Raw genomic sequence first — 16,219 nt, 5'->3', positions numbered from 1 at the left:
ATAATTAGATGGTAAAATTGTCTAATTTTGATATTTGGTAAATTAGTTAATTGAAATATCGTGTTGTTACAAATTAACTTTTTTTTTTGAATAAACTGCTTTTAGAAACATGCTTAATATAAGTTGGTCAAATAAGTTGGATTAAATCAACCACTCGAATCAACTATCAGTCATTGGTCAATTAAACACCCAAATACTTTTTTTTGGTTACATGCAATGGTAGAGCCAGACAATGTATTAAGTGGTGTCATAAAGTCAAAGTCAAAGTCAATAAAATCAGCTGGTTAAACAAGTTAGTTATGTCAAGTGTGAACAATATAATAACTTTATTTTATTTTTCCTGTTTTATAAATGAAAAATATACATATATTTTTAAGAGTCGAATAAGTCAAGTGGGGTCAACTGACCCCACAAAAACATATGTGGCTTTTAAGAGTCAAAAAGTCAAGTGGGTCAAGTAATAGAGAATCAAACCTAAATTTCTTTTAAGACAATACATACTCTAATCGAGAAAAAATTCAATTCTACATCTACTATTCTCAAACTTCTCATTTGATAAAAATAAATTTAGTCCAATTCAGTAGTTAAATTAGAATTTCTAATTAAGATTATAATTTTTGTCTTTCAATGAACTCAATAATAAGATTATCAAGGTATGAGTAGCAATATTAGTTACTTCCTCAGTCCCATGGGTTTACCAATATTTCTATTTCAGTCCGTCTATTTTAATTTGCAACATTATTATTTTGGATAATGTCTAACAACTTTCTTTGATTCTTATTCACACATTTTATTTCATTTTCTCTTAGTAGTTATATATAATTCATACAATTTAATTGTCCCAATAATTTTCTAAATATTCATGTAAATATGTGTTGTTGTAATTTTTTGGGAACAAAGGGAGGAATTAATTAATTTCACTCAAAAAAAAAGGGAGGAATTAATTAGCTGATTACGGATCATAATGGTATCTCATAATTTTAGGTTTTGACAATAATTAATTTGTCTTTGCTAAATTAGTCGGTCACTTAATTACAATTACATTATGAATAAAGTGGTTGGCAATTCAACACTACTACTATTTGTTGTTCATGTTCATACCCCTACCTGTTATACATGTGAACATGTCTTATTAAGCTACCACCGAAATATAATTATTCTGTTTCTTATTATTGAATAAATAAATATTTGTTTTTTAAGTTATTTGAAGCATTAGAAGTTGTACAGAAATTCGCATCAATTAAAAAAATTGCATACAAATTGACGCTAGTTATTATATACTACTATTTATTATTATAAATTAGCTTTTTTATTTAAAAGGGTGTGGGTGCTCAGCTTGTTGCTCAACTTCCCACCAACTTCTTGTAAAATTTCATTCTATAAAATGAAATACGATGATAATAATAATAATAAGGATACAGTGTTTGGGGGTTTTATAGCAAGTCCACCGCTTACCCCATTGGTTAAGCCAAGGGGTGTTATTCGTCCTACTGTGGTTGGTACGGTGTGGTGGAGGCTTGTTTCTAAAGTTGGCGTTTCTATTGTTGGGAAAACCTTGCACACCTATTTTGAAGATTTTCAGTTTGGAGTAAGCACACAAGGGGGTGGTGAGGCTATTCTTAATTCTGTTAACCGGCTTGTTGAATGCAAGGGTGATGTTGTTGGTATCTCCATGCTCTTGGTGGATTTTCAAAATGCTTTCAACTTAGTTGATACAAGTGTCATGTTGCAACCTGTTCGGCTATATTATAGTAACTCTATTCTCTGGTCCTGTCAAGGTGTTCAACAAGATGACCCTCTAAGCCCTCTCCTTTTTTCCCTTATTTTACACCCCTTGGTCTTGAAAATTCATCAGTCTTGTAAGCTTAACCTCCAGGCTTGGTATCTTGATGATGGCACTATTGTGAGAGATACCCTTATGGTCGCCAAGGCCTTAAACGTTATTAAGGAGGAAGAGCCATCTCGTTGTTTATTTCTCAATCTGGATAAGACTGAACTTTTCTGGCCTAGGGAGGATCCAAGGAGTAGAGAGGACGGGGTTTTCCCACCTAACATATCTCGTCCTTGTGTAGGGGTGAAACTTCTTGGTGGGCCGGTGAGTACAGATCAGAGCTTTTGTCGTGGTTTTTCTCTAAAGAGGGTTTCTAAAACCATTGAGCTCATGACAACTGTTAGCAAACTCCATGATCTACAATGTGAGCTTCTTCTTCTTCGCTATTGTGTTGGGGTAGGAAGGCTATTTTATGCGTTGAGGACTTGCCCTTCAGATTGGTTAGGGGACACACAAGTCCAGTTTGATCTTGCTTTGTGCTCTTCTTTGGAGAAGATTGTTACAGCCTCTGAGCCGGGTTTTGGGGACTGGCTATGGAGGTTAGCTACCCTCCCCATTAAGAGGGGTGGGCTTGGCATCTACTCGACGGACTATGTTATTAACTATGCTTTCCTTACTTTTCGTCTTTAAACCAGTTCGCTCCAATTTAAATAATAAAAAATGTAAAATTTTAAATTTAGTTGTCATTGACCTCTCAACTTCTTTAAGTCTAATCCTAGAATTAAAAAAAATTAGTTTATGAGTCACATTAATTAGCAAATAAGATAATATAATTGACGTCTGTCGAAAAGTGTTGGGTAAGTAAAGATACAAGTAATAAATATTGAAACTTGTGGAACAACCGATAATAAGTTAATAACCATTATTAACCCTGTATTATCTTTTTAATAGCGGCAAACATTATCGATTTTGATGGTAACTAATGTTGTTAATTAGAAGTAAAACACAAGGGTTGTTGAATAAATAATTGATATTTGATTGATGTGATTGTTTTAATTAGCTGATTTTATTAATTGATTTGATTAGTAGATTCTAAACATGTTAGTGGTAGCAACTTATTGTAAAATAACTCATATATTCATAACAACGTATTATTTTAAGTAGCTAATTTACCAAATATTAGCACCAGATAATTTAATCATCCAACTGTATATTTGTACCTGAATAAGCTAAAATGATCCAACACGCTATGTTGCCAAATACTATCATAATTTATGTAATGATGATTGAAAGAGTACTTCCTCTGCTTTATCCCAATAAATTTATCTTACTTTCCTTTCTAATATATTTCACCAAATTTGTTTTAATCTGTCTTTCACCATAGCCCATATATCCACTCATTCAACTCACTTTTTAATTCCATCCACACATTTTTTTCATTTGTCCATAAAAAATTATTTTTACCCATTTTTCTTAGTTTATTCACTAATTATCTATGGAATATTCACTATCCGGTATATTGTAATATATTTTAGAGAGCATAATTCCAATATAATCATAATGATAATAGATAAAAAGGAGATTTCTATCTAAGAAATGAGCTAAGATCAATCAAACCCAAAGAGACTTTTTCGTCAAAAGGTCTACAAACATGTAAAATTGACATGTAGAAACTCGACCCCAGCTCCCTTCAGTATTCACGATCTCTTGTCGATTTTGCGTTAGTTGAGGTTACTTTTAACATAGATTTTCCAAGTCTAGGCCTACAAATCTTAAATTCCAGAGGGTATCCTAATTCTGATTAATCGAAATTGAGTATAAGTCTATTTGATTTGAATTATCTTGAATATAAAAAAAAAAAATAAAACTCTCTAGATATTTTTATGCACCATGCACATAAGAACTAAAATTAACCCAATCAGATACATCAATACCCAATCTGGTTTGTCAAGCCGACTGTGTACCTCTCTAATCTTCATTACTTAAAGTACTATTTACGTGTAGGAAATTCTATTATTGGAAAGAAGTACTTTTAAAATGTTATACTCCCTTCAAATAAGAACAATTGTTCAATTTGGTTTTATAATAGCACTATTCAACGATTATTCTTAATTTTTATTTTATTCTTAATATATATTATATGTATCAAATCATAATCATGTGGAATCTTATTTTATTCATTTCATTGTAGATTTTATTGATATTTTTTATTTTTATAATTTTTAATCATCAACAGTTTAATAAAGTATAGTATATAGTAACTAATACTAGCGAATCTTTTCCCATTATATTGCCCAAAATAAAAATAATTCTCACTTTGCATTAAATGGGAAAGTATTTCCCACAATACCGTCCACGTGGAAATTTGTTTTTTTTTTGTAAATTTTTCATACAAAACCGCCACATGAGATGGCGGTTTGCCTTAAGCACTAAACCGCCACATGAAGTAGCGGTTTGATCAAGGCAAACCGCCATCTCATGTGGCAGTTTTGTCCATGGTAAACCGCCACCTCATGTGGTGGTTTGCTCTGTACCCTGCAACGTTTTATTTTTTTTTCTTTCATTTCCCATAAATAGTTAGCGCAACCTGCATTAAACTAGTTCAATACCATCTATTCCATAATAATCAATTACGAACCAGCTTAATTTGAAAACATTAATTATGAAAATAATGCAAAGATATATTACAATCATGGAAAGTCATACAAGAAGTTCAAATCATATAAGTAGATACAAAGTTTGTTAAACTATAATCCCCGACCCCTTTTGTTTTGCGCACCGGTGGATGATGATGGTGTGTACTCGTCGACCTCCGCAATGACATTAAAAGCAGGAGCTCGTCGTTGACTAGCACGCTGATATGTGATGATCCTTTGCGGAGGCGATGGATGTGGAGGAGGAGTGGTGATGGAAGTAGGAGGAACGAATGACGACATAGTACCGGATGTCGATGGCGATCTGGAAGACCGACCTCGAGTAGATGAACGTTGGCGACCTCTTGTGGACCGAGTACTTGATCCTCCGGAAGAGCTACCTCGGTGGGCTGAACTCCGTGGAGAAGGAGTGTGGAATGTGTCATCTTCCTCGCCAATGATGGGTGGAGTCGGTATGAGGTACTCATACCCCGCCTGACTCAATGCATCGGTCAATGACGCGTTAATGGAGCCTAGGGTCTGAGAACATAGCCGATACCCCACATCAACTGGCGATGTAGCGGCCCCTTGAATCATGTCATTGCATTGTATGAGCACCGATCAGATGCGCTCAGCCTGTATGTTATCATTATATTGTTAAAAGAATCACATAAAAGTATTACTATATGTTATGAGTGTTAAAGGAAGACGTACCAGTAACGTAGATGTCGGATGGTAATGTGATCCTGGCTGCGCAAATGTGGTGTTCGTTAGGCGTAATATGGAGATACGCCTGTACCAACTCATGTACGTACCAGAGCTATGACCTGTGAAGTTCTCTCCTCGAACCAATTCAGATGCTCGGTCATTCCACGCATCTACATGCGATCTATGTCGTACGACGTAGTTCTTGTCCCCAGTCCTCCGATCGATCGCATGTAGTTGAGGTTGGGTGTCACAGGCATGCGGAATAACCTGCTCCAAACCGAATTGACGCATGACACGATCCGGGAGATGTAGCTCGACGATGTCAAAGCAAATAAGTGGACAACGCGATCTCCAAATCTCGTGGACCGATGTACATATGTGTGGCAGAGCGTTCATCTTAGCCGCTGTGTAAGGCTGCCATGTCATCTGTAATAGAAATATATACAATTTATTCATAACTAATACAAATAGTAAATGTTAATAACCTGCTCGTCCCATTGTCGATCAAGTGCGTCTCTATAGTAGACGAGAGTATGTGGGGAGTGGGACCTCAAAAGATATACGCGAAGCCAGCTGCAAATAAATGAACATTGTTTAACATTTTCATGTATCATAAAATAGTGAAATTATGAATTGGATAACTTACTTTGAAGGCTCTGACTCAATTACACGAAAGTTTCTATTGTTAGAAATCGCTCATGCTTTAACATTCTTCTTAAGGTGGTCTAAGGAGCTAAACTCTTGCCCTATCCTAAAGTATCCATTTTCATTCATGGAGTTGTCATCGTTCCAGGTCATCCATGCATCAATCAATCTTTGATCAACCTCATCAATTCTAAGCTAGTCTTGAGATGGAGCACCATCTCTAATCGCTGCATCTAGAGCTTCTCTTCTTTCATCCTCCTCCTTTGAATCATAATCAATATGCTCATCCTCCTGATCTAAAGAGTCAACCTCGTTCGCATTACGCCTACCCAAGTGACTCGTGGAAAAGGTGTTCATTACACCACCACCAATGCCACGTGAATGAGTTGGAGAGGTAAACTCATCTAAGTGCTCATTAACGTAATTTGGGTTACTTAACATTTCTGTGAATGTATCATGGCGTACATTAGGACCTGATTCCGGAAGTTCCATGCTGGTTATGACTTCTCTCGTATTATCCAAATTTGCAACCAATTCAACATAAATCCCTATTGCCGTTCCAGGGGCTTGTGATGCCGCATAAGCAAGAGCACTTATGCTTTTATCATTCTTAATCGAGACTAACACATTTTTCCCAGTCACTGGATATTTCATCTTCATTTTTAACATAAAACAGTTGCGATCACAACCAATTACATCACAGATTTTGCTATGAAACACCTCAAAATTAATATTCTGACGATGGATAAACATGACTGTATTTAATCCTCTATTATACCCAACATGGGATTCAGTATAACTTACTTCCCCACCCCAATACACTATAACGGGATAATGATCCATATTCTGCAAACACAAACTGTTTTTCACGTGATTTCACATACACTTAATTGTTGATTGTGATCAAGGGAAGTGTTAATTTGAATACAAGAATTTGTGATATTAAGGTATTAGAACACTTATTAGAAAGGTTCATTTCAAATATAAAGCTAAAAATACCATGAATATATACTAAAATCATTAAACTAACCCTACAAAGTAATAAACTTTCATTGAAGCATTTCATCAAACACTTTATATGCATACAAACCAAATCATAAAATTCAACCAAAAACTTCTAAAATGTAAACTTAAATCATAAAATCAAGAGAATGTAACAAACAATCAATATATTTATAACTTCAAATGACAACAATAATGAACAAAAAAACAATTTGCAAATTGAAAAAAAATTAGGGTTATATTCATACCTTAAATGAGGATGAAAATGAACAAGAAGACAAGGAGAAGATGGGAATGTAGTTGATTAGTTTAGTTGAATGAGAGGAATTGTAAATATGAAGTAAATGAGAGTAAAGAAATTTTTTTTTTAAGAGAGCACGGCAACAAGAAGCGAATAGGAAAAATGGAATGAAGTGAACAATACACGAAATACCTGTTATTTTGTACTGCTACAAAACCGCAACTTCAAGTGGCGGTTTGCTTACTATTAGTTATTTATTTTTTTATTTTAAAAAAAATTAATATTCATAAAACCGCCATTTCATCTAGCGGTTTACTTCAGATTCCTAAACAAAACCGCCATTTCAGTAGCGGTTATATTTAAAAAAAAAAAGGAAAAAAAAAATTTTCTTACACCTATCCTACGTGGACGGTAATGTGGGAAATAGTTTCCCATTTCAAGCAAAGTGGGAATTAATTATTTTTTTTGCAATATTATGGGAAAACTTTCAATACTAGCAAGTAGCAAGTAATAGTATATATACATATATAGAACTTCTATTTCCAATTGTATAAAACTAATTTACATATACTTCTATTAACCATCAACCCTCCGGTTTACTATGTTATTTAGGGTTTATGATGTTATTCAAAGTAAAGATTTAGCTCATTGAAATTGTTATAACTTTAAATCAACTTAACATTCTTTAAAAATTATTTGTAAGAGATTGTGTACAAGGCATTTTAAAGTTTTTATATTCTCCTTATATTCTTTAGAAAAAGTTAAAAACAAATTATCCAAAATTCATAAAAAGAAATTGAGTGCCTACCAAAAAATATCAAAGGGGCCTACAAGTAATACGTTATTAAACGAGGATCCCAATTCCTGTTGATTTCGATTGGCCAGCTAACTAATGAACCCTACTCTAGTTGGCGCCTTGCAGTCTTACAGTGCCAAAGCTATGTAATCTAGTATTCCTAATCATAAATTATAGTTAAGATGGTTTATTTACACGATATTGAAAATTCAGTGATCACTAATTAAGTATATATGAAACTTTCATACTTCTCTATTTAAATGATATGTAGAGAATTTTTGAATTTAACTTGATTAACTGAAATTGAAGAGACAAATTAAATTAAAACAAATTGCATATTAAAATCAAATTAGATAGGCAAGCTAGATATTTGCGTATACACTTAACCCTAAATTAACCTGATTTAAAATTCGTCCGAACACCCTAATATACACTTCTATAAGTATATAGCAGATGGAATTTGTTGCATCAAACCTAAATCAAGGACTTTCAAATTAGGAGCGGTAATAAAATTATAACAAATCTCATGGTTTAATAATAAGTTTGAAATTTTGATTCAGATGTTTATATTAGCACCCTGAAACAACTTTGCAAAAGAATAGAGTATATGTATAAATAACTAGATATATAGTTAGTATAAAGTATAACCATAATAATACTTTGTTTGCCATATTGAATGAGGATAAATTTAAATATATATTCTAATGGACAGATGTGTGTATAAAAATTTGAATCGTGATAATAAATAAGATGTAAGTATTATAATTTTAGATGGTAAAATATAAAGTGCCCATTAGTCATCCCTTGTCTAAGGTTAAGTGCCAGCCAATATTTAAATAAATCCAGCACTTAATATGGGTAGCATATAGCTAGCTCACAATTACTATTTGACAAGTTTACAAGCGTAACTTCGACCCCAGCTCTCACCATCTCTTGTCTACTTACATGAAATTTTGATGTTGATTGATTATTATGGCTTCTATTTCATTTACTTCTATAATTTATGCTTTTGGCTTTTGCAAAGATGAAACGTATGTAAACTATTCTTTTAACACTTTTTATAGGCTAGTGCAAATAGTGAAACATTATTTTTATAAAAAAGATATCCCATTAATATATAAATATATGGTAGAGAAAATTTTGAAAATTTTCCATATATTATTGTATTATATGTTGCTTTTATATATTCGGGGCGTTTATAAAATATAGTAGAAAAAAAACCTATTAATTTGTCAATATATCAATTGATAATCATATATCATTGGGTTGTAAGATAATATACTAAGTCAAGGGTTGTATCAACTATTAAGCCAAGGGTTGTAAGGTTTTATCCATGTTTTTTAAACATATTTTATTCTTTTAGGCTTATCTTTCGCAATTTTAGCCATCTTTTAAAATTGACCCTAATCGTATTTACACTAAAATATCAAAGTAAGACCATGAAATTTTGATTTTAATTCTAATCATATTAACATGTATTAAATTGTATGTTGCATCAATTATATAAAAAATAATGTTTTAATTTGAACTATTTTTCTTCATGGGTTCTTGTATGTCACACCTATAGCCACTTCTCAAAATCAAACCTACATCATCAATAGAATGAAATAAACAAACATATCAATGGTGCATGCTTGCATTATTTTAGACATACACTAATTTCACACAATTTCTATCCACAAAAACATAAGAACTTATTAGCCAATCAAATCAAAAGGGACCTACAAATTGAATTTTGGATCAATATTTGGGTTGTGTTTTTTGGTTCGCCAGCTAGCCCATGTATCCCTACATAGTTGGTGCCTTCAAATCTCACACTACACGAACCAACCTTCCTAATAGCTCTTTGCATTAACATGCAACAACAAAAAAATCCACATCTATAAGTACCTCATCTTTCAATCTTTCTTAATCATATCTAACACTTAACAAACCTATCTTGTGTTATCTTCTATAGAAATAAAAAATATGGGAGTTTCGTCAAATGGGCTTGTTGGCAAATTGCTTGTGCTTAATCTTGTTATGGTGGTTGTTGTATTGGTCATGAGCTCAACCGCCTACGGTGCAGGAAACTTCCTCGAGGCATTCGAGCCTACGTTTGGTGGCAATAGGGTTCGAGTATCTGGTCCACAAAATACTCAACTCGCACTAACCTTAGATAGGGGTTCTGGTTCTGGGTTTCGTTCTAAGAGGGAATACTTATTTGGGAGGATTGATATGCAGATTAAACTTGTTCCTGGTAACTCTGCCGGCACTGTTACTACCTTTTATGTAAGTTTTTCTACCTTACTTTTATTTGGTATACCATACTATTGATTGGCACAAGCATTAATCTTACAAATTAAACATATATAGCATGCTTTGAGGTTATTATATGGTCATTTTAAAACATACTTGAGCATAAGGTTAATTGTTGCTTCTTCAACATGAATCATTTAAAATTTTTGATAAATTCTCTATATAATTAAGCTTTGAAACTTGAAATGCTATATTTCTCCTAGCTCAAGACACTTATTTGCATTACACTTGCACAAAATGAAAAAGAGCTTTATATGTAGCAAATTCAATAAAACAGAAAGTAATTATTATGTCACTTTATTGCAGCTATCATCCGATCAAAGGACAGGTAGACACGACGAGATTGATTTTGAGTTCTTAGGGAATCTGAGTGGGCAACCTTACACCATTCATACCAATGTCTTTAGTCAAGGACAAGGCAATAGGGAGCAACAATTTCACCTTTGGTTTGACCCAACCCAAAACTTCCATACCTATACCATTCTTTGGAACCCACAACTCATTATGTAAGTCCAACTAATCAACTAAATCAAAACTTATCCTTATCATTCTTTTTGTCCACTTTCCGAAATCTTGATTTAAAATGTTCACATTTCTTAAATTGAAAATTATAGATTAAAATAGTAATTAATGCTTTTTGTTGTAATTTTCATCACCAGCTATAAAAAAGAATGAGATTTAATTCTCATCACCTGCTATAGAAAAGATTAATTCTTCTATTTCCTACTTGAGTGTAGGGAAATTAACCTAGCTAGCGCTTTTGAATACATTTTTTTCCTTAGATTGATTTTAATTATGTTGAATTTTCAGGTTCAAGATAGATGAAACACCATTAAGAGTATTTAGAAACTACGAAAACGAAGGAATATCCTTCTTTCCAAAGGTACAACCCCAAAGAATATACGCAAGTCTTTGGAATGCAGACGATTGGGCAACACAAGGTGGTCGAGTGAAGACAGATTGGTCTAAGGCACCCTTCTCAGCCACTTATCGTAACTTCAACATCGATACCTCGCCCAATGGTGCATGGAGAACCCATGATCTTGATGCCAATGGTAGGATGAAATTGAGATGGGTTCAAAAGAACTACATGATTTATAACTATTGTACCGATTGGAACCGTTTCTCTCAAGCTTTACCTCCCGAATGCAAGAAATCAGGGGTTTAGAAATTGGAACACCACCAACTATTTGGATACATTACATTGTATTTACTATTTATTATATTATATATTATTGTGTGAATTTGAGATTTCTATATACAAGCAATTATAGATATTAGATAAGCTGTAATATCAAAATTATATTATATTTTGTTGTTTTTAATAGCTACACTTATTGAAGTGTAACTATTAAAAAGAAACGAAGAATGGTATTATGTTTCTATTAATTCGTCAAAGTAATGTATATGTATAATTCTTAAGCGTCATATTGATGTTCTAATGAAAAAATATTTCAATTTATAACCGATAAGATTCCATATATTAACATTCTCCCATTAATAAGTTTTACTCTTGGTTGGTTTTTTCAATGCATTTTGTGTACTGGATGACTGGATTTGATACAAGTCAAATTGAGTCACGTCGAGTCGTGCCTAATATAAACAAATAGAGTCGAATTGAGCTTCAAGCGTATATCTCATAACACTTTACGTTCACACTATTAGCCATATATTTAGATCGTTATTTATATTTTTGTCTTGCTTAATTCAATATAATTGTAATATAAGTTAAATTAATTAATGATTTTAGCAAGTTTTATCTTTTACATTTAGTCCTCTCTTTAAAGAAAGTAAGTATGGGTATAAATTATCTGTTTAATCAAACTTTTTGATGCGATTCGTTAAATTTAAACGTATTGGAATTGAAGTAAACGCATAAAATCGAGCACTTGCTTAATAAGAGTAGTGGCAACAAGAATTAATTTCCGATTTTTAAGTTCTATGTTTAAGCATTGCTATCAATAGAGGCCTTCTGTTTCAGCTTACAACCTTTTGTATGAATGAGACCGTTTTTACCGTAGACGAGTTTATATAAAAGGCTCATTATACTAAAAGTTTTATATATTATTGGATTATTTAACTTAAGTATAGGCATGTCTCACGATGAGACAATCTCATACAAGAATTTTTTTTCAGCTTATTGTCGATTGAACTGCGCAAGGCCAATGAAAACAAGTATGCTATCTTGTTTCGCTTGAAGTATTTTATTTTTTAAATATGATTTTGAGTTAGATTGTCACTTATTTCTTCTATTTTTTCAGTCTATTTAGGAATAATAAAAAAATCATATCAATCAAATTCATAATAAAGTATATAACATATCTTATAATTTATTTTATCTTGGCGGTTTAACTATCAATCTAAATTTTTTGTTGATTTAGTTCGTTGACGTGATATTAGAAATCAATTGTAACAAAAACATTACAGGTTTGAAACTCATATATATACCCCATTGCCCGCATTTTAAGTGAAGCAATATGTTTTTAGTGTCAAGTATGAGAAGTCTTTATGCTGTTGATAATAACACCCATCAGGGGTAATATTGTCATTAATAAATGAAGGGTAAAATTGTAATCTTTGAATAAAGCCTTGTATAAAAGCTTCTGGATGAAGCTTCTGTTTTCTGTAATTTTTCGATTGATTGCTCTCTTCTCATTATCAATTAATAAAATCATAATCTCCTTCTTCCTTCTTGATTTTCTGAGTTCTTCATTGAAGATTTCGTCATTGAAGATTTTATCATGGTATCAGAGCAGGAAATCAAAGATCCTCAAAGTTTTCAATTGTTACAGTAAAATCAATTGCTCTAAATTTCTGCAGATCTCTTCAAGAAATCGTGAGAGTTTGAGTAATTTTCTCTAAATAAAATCACGAATTGAATCAATCAATTTGTTGTTTCTTTTTCGCTCATAACAAATTGAATCAATCAATCTGTTGTTTCTTTCAATTGTTTCTCTTTTCTTTCTTTTTCTTCTTCCTTTAGCATGAAAATGGCGGCACATCCGTCAATTCCAATAACTTCCGATCCAACTTCACCTTATTACATTAATCCATTTGAGAATACTGCACTACCAATCATTTCTGAGAAATTTTTCAGTGAAGCTTATGGAGAATGGAAGAGAAGTATGATGATTGCACTTGCAACAAAGAATAAATTAGGGTTTATTGATGGAACTTTGCCAAAACCTGCTGAAGATGATCCAAATTGTGGTGTATGGAAAAGATGTGATGCTATAATCATTTCCTACATTTTAAGATCTTTGGAAAACTCGATTGCTAGGAGCGTTTTGTTTTTAACTACTTCCCAGGAAATATGGAAAGATCTTGAAGAAAGATTTTCTCAGACTTCAGGACCTCAATTATATTCTTTACAGAAATCTTTGACAGAATTGAAACAAGGTCTAGAAACTTCAATTACTGAGTTTTTTACTCAGTTAAAGGCTCTTTGGGATCAAATAAACCAGATGAATCCATTACCTTCTTGTACAAGTAGTGGATGTACTTGTAATCAAACCTTCATGAAGCAGCAGCAAGAAGAAAGACTTGTACAATTGCTTATGAAGTTGGATAATAAGTTTAATGCTGTAAGAACCAACATCCTGATGATGCAACCCCTGCCAAACATTTCCATGGCATATAAACTGCTCATACAAGAAGAAAAGCAAAGGGAAGCAAGCTTAATTGACGAAGAATCAAGTAATAGAGCCATGGTCTTTGCTGCAGATTACAAAAGAAACTACAAGAACCATTATCAAGGTTCAAGAATGACTTTTCAGTCATCAAATGGAAACAAATTAGTGGTAGCAGGAAAAAGACCCTACTGTGAACATTGTAGAATTCCTGGGCATACAATTGAAAAGTGTTTCAAGCTCCATGGATATCCTTCTACTTTTACTAAAGGAAAAGCAAAGAAGATTACAGCAATAGCACAAATGCAAGAAGAAAATGAAGAGAAAGCAGAACATATTGCTCATATTTCTTCAGAACAATTCAACAGTATTCTTAAGGCTTTACAGTCTCAAAGATCACAAGAATCTCAAGTACATGTGGCAGGTACATGTTTCTTAATTTGTTCAAACCAAAATTGGATCGTTGACAGTGGTGCTACAGATCATATTTGTTCAAATCTAGATTTGTTTGAGGATTATAAAGTGTTTGATAAAGGTCCAAACACCATTACAATTGCTGATGGTAAGCATGTGATAGTTGAACATATTGGAACTGTACTCTTTGATAATGGTATAGAACTGCAAAATGTTTTACATGTGCCTGGATTGAAGTTTAACCTAATCTCTACTTATAGACTATGTAGAGATTTAAACTGTGAGATAATCTTTACTCATGATAAATGCTTAATTCAGGGACCAACTTTGAGTCAATCAATGGTGCTTGGTAAATTGGTATCTGGGTTATATGCTATTGATGACAAAACTATGCCAAAGATAGAGAAGACACAGAATCAAGAAGTTGCAGTTGTAAATTCAGCTGAAGTTGGGAAAATTACAGAAGATGCAAAACTTTGGCATCTTAGAATGGGACATATGCCCTTCAATAAGTTGCATTTAGTTAATCCTGTTTTTGACAATAAGGTAGGAAGTGAAATAATTTGTCAAGTTTGTCATAAAGCTAGGCAGACTAGGAAACCATTCTCTGTAAGTTTGTCTCAAACCAAGAAGTGTTTTGAATTACTCCATATAGATACATGGGGACCTTATAAGAATAAAACTCATGATGTTTGTAGTTATTTTCTTACCATTGTAGATGATTTTTCCAGAAATACATGGACATTTCTTATGAAGAATAAAACTGATGTTGTGAGCATTATTTCTGACTTACTTGTCTTTATTAAGAATCAATACAGCAGCACAGTATTATGTATAAGGACTGACAATGCCAAAGAATTATGTGAAGGAGACATCTTGCTCATTTACAGAAAGAATGGAATCAAACATCAGAAGTCTTGTCCTGATTCTCCACAGCAAAATGGAATTGTAGAAAGAAAGCACAGACATTTATTAGAGACTGCAAGGGCATTATTTTTTCAGTGAAGAATACCAATAAGGTTCTGGGGTGAATGTTTGTTGACAGCCACTCATGTTATCAACAGAATGCCATTAAGTTCAGTAAATCTTGCTACTCCATATGAGCTTTTGAATGGAAAGAAACCAGATCTGAGTCACTTAAAGGTATTTGGCTGTTTATGCTATGTATCAACATTAAAAAATGGAAGAACAAAGTTTGATGAGAGGTCTTCACCTTGTGTTCTATTAGGCTATCCACCAAATCAGAAAGCTTACAAGGTTTTTGATTTGAAGAAAAACAAAATTATCATTTCAAGAGATATAATTTTCTATGAAAAACACTTGCCTTTCCACTATGAAACACAAGAGAACACCACAAAATATCCCATTTTTCTTCCCATAAACACATCCTTAGACCTGAATATGAACTATCCAATACCAGAAGCATTTCAAGACTACCCTAACACTGATGTTACTACAGAAATCAGTGAGTCCAGTTCCTCAAACACTTTAACTCCACAAAATACACCTTGTCCTGTTTCTCAAACAAGACAATCAGAAAGATCAAAGAAAAGACCTACATATTTGAATCAGTATGTGTGTACAACCAATTTTTTACACAATCATTGGTGTAATATTGTACAATTTGATACTCTGCCTTTACAAGTGAAAGTGCTCATAAACAAAGTCTCAGAAATTTCAGAGCCATCTAGCTATTTAGAAGCTTCTCAAAATGCAGGATGGACAGCAGCCATGAAAAGAGAATTAGATGCACTAATTGCAAATGACACATGGGAATTGGTACCTTTGCCAAAAGAGAAGAAACCAATTGGTTGTAGATGGGTATACAAAGTGAAGCTTAAAGCAGATGGAAGCATTGAAAGGTTAAAAGCAAGATTGGTTGCTCAAGGATTCACACAAAGATCTGGAATTGATTATTTTGAAACCTTCTCACTAGTAGTAAAAATGGCTACTGTGAGATGTTTATTGGCATTGGCAGGAAATAAGAAATGGAATTTATATCAGTTAGACATTAATAATGCCTTTTTACATGGAGAACTCACAGAAGAAGTGTTCATAAGAGTTCCTCAAGGGCTTGACAAC

The 16,219-nt window shown here is 32.9% G+C and overlaps 3 protein-coding genes across 4 annotated transcripts; 2 read left to right on the top strand and 1 right to left on the bottom strand.

The window, feature by feature from the left end:
- The first annotated feature begins 1,384 nt into the window (after nt 1-1,384).
- Nucleotides 1,385-2,461, top strand: LOC130825888 (uncharacterized). Its single transcript, XM_057691343.1, has one exon. It carries the CDS (start codon nt 1,385-1,387, stop codon nt 2,459-2,461), a length of 1,077 nt encoding a protein of 358 aa, XP_057547326.1.
- Nucleotides 2,462-4,451: 1,990 nt separating this feature from the next.
- On the bottom strand, nt 4,452-7,404 carry LOC130826016 (serine/threonine-protein phosphatase 7 long form homolog). Of its 2 annotated transcripts, XM_057691489.1 has the most exons (3): nt 7,008-7,404; nt 5,119-5,538; nt 4,452-5,040 (listed from the first exon to the last, which is right to left on the bottom strand). In XM_057691489.1, exons 2-3 carry the CDS (start codon nt 5,536-5,538, stop codon nt 5,026-5,028), a joined length of 435 nt encoding a protein of 144 aa, XP_057547472.1. In that variant the 5' UTR covers nt 7,008-7,404; the 3' UTR covers nt 4,452-5,025. The 2 variants fall into 2 exon arrangements, with proteins under 2 accessions (XP_057547472.1, XP_057547471.1); XM_057691488.1 differs by having other exon boundaries at nt 5,119-7,404.
- Nucleotides 7,405-9,278: 1,874 nt separating this feature from the next.
- Nucleotides 9,279-11,569, top strand: LOC130826014 (xyloglucan endotransglucosylase/hydrolase protein 24-like). The gene is made up of 3 exons (XM_057691486.1): nt 9,279-10,067; nt 10,401-10,600; nt 10,905-11,569. Exons 1-3 carry the CDS (start codon nt 9,765-9,767, stop codon nt 11,260-11,262), a joined length of 861 nt encoding a protein of 286 aa, XP_057547469.1. The 5' UTR covers nt 9,279-9,764; the 3' UTR covers nt 11,263-11,569.
- The last annotated feature ends 4,650 nt before the right edge of the window (nt 11,570-16,219 follow it).

This window comes from Amaranthus tricolor, chromosome 10 (genome assembly GCF_026212465.1).
Source record: "Amaranthus tricolor cultivar Red isolate AtriRed21 chromosome 10, ASM2621246v1, whole genome shotgun sequence".
NCBI lineage: Eukaryota > Viridiplantae > Streptophyta > Magnoliopsida > Caryophyllales > Amaranthaceae > Amaranthus > Amaranthus tricolor.
This window is presented reverse-complemented; position numbering and strand designations above follow the sequence as displayed.

Bases quoted from the DNA above. Each gene is read 5' to 3' on its own strand.
- LOC130825888 (XM_057691343.1), top strand. From the start codon at position 1,385: ATGAAATACGATGATAATAATAATAATAAGGATACAGTGTTTGGGGGT.
- LOC130826016 (XM_057691488.1), bottom strand. From the start codon at position 6,600: ATGGATCATTATCCCGTTATAGTGTATTGGGGTGGGGAAGTAAGTTAT.
- LOC130826014 (XM_057691486.1), top strand. From the start codon at position 9,765: ATGGGAGTTTCGTCAAATGGGCTTGTTGGCAAATTGCTTGTGCTTAAT. The intron at 10,068-10,400 runs GTAAGTTTTTCT...ACTTTATTGCAG, and splicing joins GCACTGTTACTACCTTTTAT to CTATCATCCGATCAAAGGAC. The intron at 10,601-10,904 runs GTAAGTCCAACT...TTGAATTTTCAG, and splicing joins TGGAACCCACAACTCATTAT to GTTCAAGATAGATGAAACAC.